The sequence below is a fragment of the Neolamprologus multifasciatus genome, chromosome 14, assembly GCF_963576455.1.
Source record: "Neolamprologus multifasciatus chromosome 14, fNeoMul1.2, whole genome shotgun sequence".
Lineage (NCBI taxonomy): Eukaryota > Metazoa > Chordata > Actinopteri > Cichliformes > Cichlidae > Neolamprologus > Neolamprologus multifasciatus.
The window spans coordinates 35,803,771-35,809,770 of NC_140452.1; the positions used below are offsets into that span (position 1 = coordinate 35,803,771).

At 51.5% G+C, this 6,000-nt stretch overlaps 1 protein-coding gene across 5 annotated transcripts in view; it reads left to right on the plus strand.

Annotated features, from left to right (window-relative positions):
- phldb1b (pleckstrin homology-like domain, family B, member 1b) overlaps window positions 1-6,000 on the plus strand; it is a 153,050-nt gene that overhangs the window by 121,487 nt on the left and 25,563 nt on the right. For 2 of the 5 annotated variants that reach the window (XM_085131494.1, XM_085131495.1), the window contains exons 7-15: window positions 4-291; window positions 558-701; window positions 812-949; window positions 1,769-1,897; window positions 2,903-3,058; window positions 3,217-3,327; window positions 3,398-3,487; window positions 4,547-4,681; window positions 5,963-6,000. The exon at window positions 5,963-6,000 is cut by the window's right edge and continues 124 nt beyond it. In XM_085131494.1, coding sequence (XP_084987620.1) covers window positions 4-291; window positions 558-701; window positions 812-949; window positions 1,769-1,897; window positions 2,903-3,058; window positions 3,217-3,327; window positions 3,398-3,487; window positions 4,547-4,681; window positions 5,963-6,000 — 1,229 coding nt within the window. The remainder of the gene's footprint in view (window positions 1-3; window positions 292-557; window positions 702-811; window positions 950-1,768; window positions 1,898-2,902; window positions 3,059-3,216; window positions 3,328-3,397; window positions 3,488-4,546; window positions 4,682-5,962) is intronic. The other 3 variants (XM_085131497.1, XM_085131498.1, XM_085131496.1) reach the window with 2 other exon arrangements.

Below are 6,000 nucleotides of genomic sequence, written 5' to 3' on the forward strand. Positions count from 1 at the left end.
CAGGAGAGACAGCGACTAGAGACCATCTTAAACCTCTGTGCTGAGTACAACAAAGGAGAGGGCCCCGGCCTGGATCCGCTGTGCTTGGGGAGGTCGGGATTCCCGGGATGTCTGGAGAACGCGCCGGGAGGGACGGCGTCTTCAAACACGCTGCGCCTAGCGCAGCGACAGAGGGAGAGCGACGAGGAGAACCTGAAGGAGGAGTGCAGTAGCACGGAGAGCACTCATCAGGAGGTGAGGACGTCTCCTGCTCCCAGCGCAGCGTCCACGCTGCACAATGGAGACAGACAGGTCAGAGGTTTCACACGCTGCATGCATGCAGCTGCAAACGCTCTGCTGCACCAGGGTTCATCTCCACACAGACTCAGCTTCTCTTTGAAGCAGTTTGTCAGCTTTTGCATTGCTTGTGTTTTTGCACTGGATGCTGCACGAGGCTCATTTCTTCTGTTTGTGCCGTCAGTTAATCGTCTTCCTTTGTTCTCCATCTTTTATCAGATTTCCTAATGATTACATATGTTTGAACGTGAGCCTGTTCTCACCTCTGTTTCTCTCTGAAGCACGAGGACTCCAGCGCAGGCAGCGGCGGTCGTGTGGAGCTGGGCTACCTGGAGGAAGAGCGGGTCCGTGTCCTGGCTCGGATCGACGAGCTCAAAACCCGGCTCACCGAGCTGGAGCAGCAGCTCCAAGAGTCCAAACAGGAGGTAGAGCAGTGCATGATGCTGATGGGCATTGGTGACATCAGCATCTCTTCATAACGTTTGTTCTGAGACAGAGCAGCTATGATGGTCCCACTGTGTCACTGTCCCTCCAGGCTGAGATGGAGCGCGCCTTGCTGCAGGGCGAGAGGCAGGCGGAGCTCGACCAGATAGAGACCGAAGCTGATATCATCGCTCAGCTGCAGCACAAGCTGGACGAGCTGGAGAGCGCCATCCAGAGAGAGAAAGACAAGGTACATGAAGCCGTAATGAGGAGGGCGGGGCGGGCGAGCTTCAGGGTTTTGTTTCAGGTCAGAGGTTAAACACAGACACACTCACTGCCTGTGCTTTCTTCCCTCACTGGGTCATCGCTGTCGGTGTTTCTGAGCATCCTCGATTACTGATAGACGTCGTAGAGGATCCGTGCTGCGAGGGCTTAACAAAAGTTCAGTGTCTGCTGTTGCATGTTTGTGCCTTAGGTTGGTCTCTGTGCTCAGTCTCACTCAGCTGACTAACCGCCATCGTTAACCCTGAATCCTCCCTCTGCTTCCTCTGCACTCAGTGCGCTCTTTCTTCCCCCTCTGAAGGAGAGACCTGTCTGTAGGTTTTGGTTCTGCTCTGGGCCTTTAATGAGACGTTTCACCAGCAGAGGCAATGCTCGAGCATGTTCTCCATCCTGCAGGTGGCGTCTTTGTACTCACAGCATTTCACTACAAAGGAAGTGGAAAGAAGATGCATTTAGTAACTTTCTCGTAGCCAGTCGTAAACTCTGTAGCGTCCTCGTTTCTCCACGTGCTGTTGCTGCAGCACGGCCGATAACAGCAAGGTTGGTATTTATTGGAAGGGCACCCGGAGGCCTCGGGTGGGAATGCTCTCTGCTCCATCACAAACACACTTTGTGGAAACTTCTGTGCAGCTTATTGATGTTTGAAATATTAAAGGTGCTGTACCTGCTACTTCCTGTGTCTGTGTCTAACACCTTACAGCGTTTGATTTGCACGGCGTGGATTCTGAGCAGTGTGTTTCTGTCTTTCTCTCGTCCATCCATCCTGTGTGGGTGTGTGTCTTTCTAGGAGAGGGCTAATGTTGAGGCCGAGCGCCGCGTTCTGCAGAGCCTCCAGGAGGGCTACGCTGAGCTGAAGAACCAGCTTCATAACTGTCCCGAGTCGCTGCGGGAACAGTTGCAGGAACAGCTCAAACGGGTGGGTCGTCAGAAGCACCCGTCCATCCTTCCCAGCTCCCCACTGTAGACATCCCACAACTCGCTGTTACAGCACCAAATAGTTTTTCTTTAGTGGAGTTCATGTGACTCACAGAGGCATCCTGACAGATACAGACTGTTGACACAGTAGAGCGTCTGTGTAACTCCTCACGCTGAGGCGCGCACATGATCATCTTTGAATCACCAGGAAAAATCATATCTGTGCTTTAACCACGCAGCTGCAGATGACGTGTGACAGGAACATTAACATACATGTTATTAAAAACAGCAGCCAAGAAGAGCATGTTTCCTTTTCTCTGTTTTATAAAGAAAACCATCACAAACAACACAGTCTGAGTGCTGATGATTACGTTTTAATGATAACGTCTAACCAAGCTAAATATTTGCTAGTGTAGGTTCACTAAAGGTGGACCGTGGACACGCCCACACAGCTGTGGACGCCCCGTCTGTGTAACGGACATAAAGGTTGCAGCAGTTGTGCAGAGAGGTTGTTTTTAGGTTTTCAGTAGCCGTGGGAGTGTGTCACGCTTTTTCTGGACTCTTTGAAGCCTCAGTGTTAAAGGCGTGCGTTTCCTACACGCTACAGAAGAAGCTCAAACGGGTCATGTGACACACCCCTCCACTCCACTGCATGTGTGAATCTGCATCTCTTCTGTCATTCGCTCACATAACGCTGCTCACTAATCATTAACCTAGGCCCTGACCAGATCCATGCTCTTCCCCTCCTCGCTGCGTCACTCAGGATCGGGAGCATCAGGATACGTCTTTATGCTCAGTGAGAACAGCAGGTTTGAATGTTTGACCTCCACAGTGTTCATGTTGCACCAGCTGAGCCAGAAACAGCAGCGTAGGTTTGAAAGTGCTCCCCAGGTGTGAGAGACAAACCGTTTCTGCTGTTAGGCAGCACTTCAGCGAGCGTGGCTTTAAAATACTGCATCACTGTCTGAGTTTGTCTGTGAGATCATGATTGGTGTTGTGTGATCAGGATGGAGAGGCGCTGGAAGCAGGAACTAAAAAGTTCGAGGACCTGGAGTTTCAGCAGCTGGAGAGAGAGAGCAGCCTGGAGGAGGAGCGAGAAACCATCAGCCAGCAGCTGCTGCAGGAGAGAGCCGAGTACCAGCACAGCGTGGCCAAGAGGAAGGTGAGGACACGCCATGGTGCCCGCTGTGAACGTGTCACACCTGAGTCTGATTGTGTGAATCTTAAAAATGTATGAGGTGGCAGGCGCCATGTCACCTGCGGGCAGGTGCACCATACGTTAGCACAACCGCAGCACCGACGTTTGTGTATCTTGTGTAGGAGAAGGTGTCGGCTCTGGAGAACCAGGCCAGCCAGCTCGGCCTGCAGGCAGCTCAGGAGTGTGAGCGGCTGGCTAAAGACCGAGCGCTCACGCTGCAGATGCTCCAGAAGGTACGCACATCGACATAACCTCTGACCCAAAGTGTTGTTTTGGTCCTAATGACGTGGTCTGATTGTCCAGGAGAAGGAGAGGCTGTCGGCCCTCGAGAGGAGATACCACTTTCTGACCGGAGGAAAGAGCTTCCCCAAGTCTTCCACTGCCATGAGGGAGGTGAGACGCTTTGAGTTCATGCCTGAAAACACAAGGCTCACAGCTGATTCCCTCCATATTTACCTCACGGTGATGTGCTGCTGTGCACACATGCTGTTAACCTACAGAAGACGGAGGCTTTAATGCATCAGACTGATTGTGCAGTCCAGTTAGTTTTACATGCTAACAGCTTATAATACGAGGTCAGCATGAGGACAAGATTCAGACAGTTGATCGAGAGTCGACCTCAGTCACTATTCTGCTTAGCAACAATGTGTCCATGTTAGCAGGGCAGCTAATGTTAGCCAGGAGAAACAGTCTCATCGCCCACGTCAGCCTGTCCGTATGTTGACGTGAAGAAATATGAAGCAGTTTGTCCCTTGAAATGACTTTTTTGTTAAAATAACTTCTTTAAAAATCCCAAAATGATTTAATATGAAGGCGACATGAGCAGAGAGCACAAACACGCTGTGTTACTCAGTGACAGACTCACAAACTCTTTGTTAAACACGCACACAACGACAGCAGCAGTGCTGCCACGTGTGCACAGAGAGGACCAGTGTGTGTGTTCGATGAAAGGCTTCAGTTAGTTCAAATCTGTCTTGTTGTACAATATTTGAGAAAACAAACTTCTGGTAAAAACAGTAACATGTCAGGACGCTGGCACGATGGAGGTTTGGCATCGACAGCAGAAACGTGCTGAGAAAGGCTCATCCTGCTGTGTGAAGCATCCACAGTGAGTCTGTTGCCTCCAGCAGCTGTTTCAGACTCCAGCTCTCTCTTCTTCCCACTGCATCGTCTCCTCAATGATAAATAACTGTCCTTGGACTTTCTATCACTGTTGTTGTTTTATAGTATTGTTGTGTTTATTTTTACCTGCTGCTAAACTAATGTGTGGGACAATAAAGAACGTGAATAGAAACATGAACAGCCTCCTTATAGAGGCGGCTGTGCAGCCTGATGGTCACTGAACCCGTTAAACCTGTAACAGGAAGCTGCTGCTACTGTTTCTGTTTCTTCTTCTTTCAACGAAGCCCAGAAGCGTTTCTGTAGAGATTAACCTCTGCACTGTCGAAACAGGAAGTGCTCCATATCAGCGAGGCCCACCTGTCGTTGGAGGACTGCCGCTCCTCCCAGCGCTCCCTCTGTCGAGCCTCTCCTTCCTACTTGCACCCCTCCCCTCCCTGTCAGTTGTACCCCAGCAGCCCTGCAGAGGTAACGACCCCCGCATGACGCCCTGCTGCTGTGCTTCCTGCGTCCTGTGCTTCCTGCGTCCTGTGTCGTGGTGACCCTCCAGCTGTAGTGTGCCGCTGCCCGGCCAGTGTGAACCTTTTTATTTCACCACTGCATCACCTGTGCCGACGTGTGCCTGGTTTGTTTATGTGGCGCCGGTTCACGGCGGCAGCTGCGCTGTTCCTGTTGTGGCGTGTTCCTGTGTCATCACTGTGCACCCTGTGACGTGAGCGAGCCTGGTTTGCACAGGTGTCACAGAAACCATGAAGGATTTGTGTACTGGCTCTGCGTGTGTCCGTGTGTGTGGTTGTCCACGTGCTGTCTGAGCAGCACCGCGCGGCGCCGTCCTCGCCGCTTCTCGTCCTGTCTGTTGTCGGCTGCGGCTCAGGAATACGTGAATGTACGGCGGCAGCGGCAGCCACCGTGAAAAGCCCGGCTCGCACGGCCGCTCGTAGATGCTGTGCTGGCTGGCGCCTGTGAGGTACCACCTCTTCCTGTCTCGACTCTCCTGTCTGTCTCCCAGTTCCATGTCACGCTGCTCCCTCTGCTGGTCGCTCAAAGTGTTGCTGCTGTCACAGTGAGGATGCTGCTGCAGCAGCGCTGGCATGCTCGGCTTCAGACTGAGACGTACTGTGATCCTCACAGACTGAATGTAAGCTGTGCTGTTTCATGATGTCACGAGTGACACGTGTTGGACAGAAGCGACTTATAAGACCCCAAACATCTGAAGCAGTTTTCTGTAACTGCACATCAAAGATGGCTGCAGGATAAAACTTCAGATCGTTTAACTTGTTAGCTTTGTAAATAATATGGAACATAAATTCTTTAATATGTAACCAAAGGTAACAGTTTATATGAAAATATGATGAATTCCATTTTAAATATGATTCCGAATGACAACCACTTTATACGGGCGAGACTTAAACGCAGAGACGTGTGTCGCTGAATCCAGACCTGCATCTGAAACTGAAGCAGAAACACGTCACTGCTCACCTGGACACACCTGGATGTGCTGGGCTGTGCTGGGCTGTGAGCATCAGCCTCTGTCACCTGGTTCTGTGCTGGAGCTGCTGAGCCGGGCTTTAACCCCGCCCACAACCCCGCCCACGCGTTGTATGTTTCCACGAATGCTGTCGTCGTCAGTTTATGATGTGAAAACACAGACTGGAGTCAGACCTGCTCCTCCTGCTTCTGCTGCATCTCCTTCCTGCTGACCGTTTCTTCTTCCTCCTCTGTCTCCTCCTCTTCCTCTCCTGTGTGAAGGATTATGTGACAGTGGGCCAGTTAAATCAGATGTATGG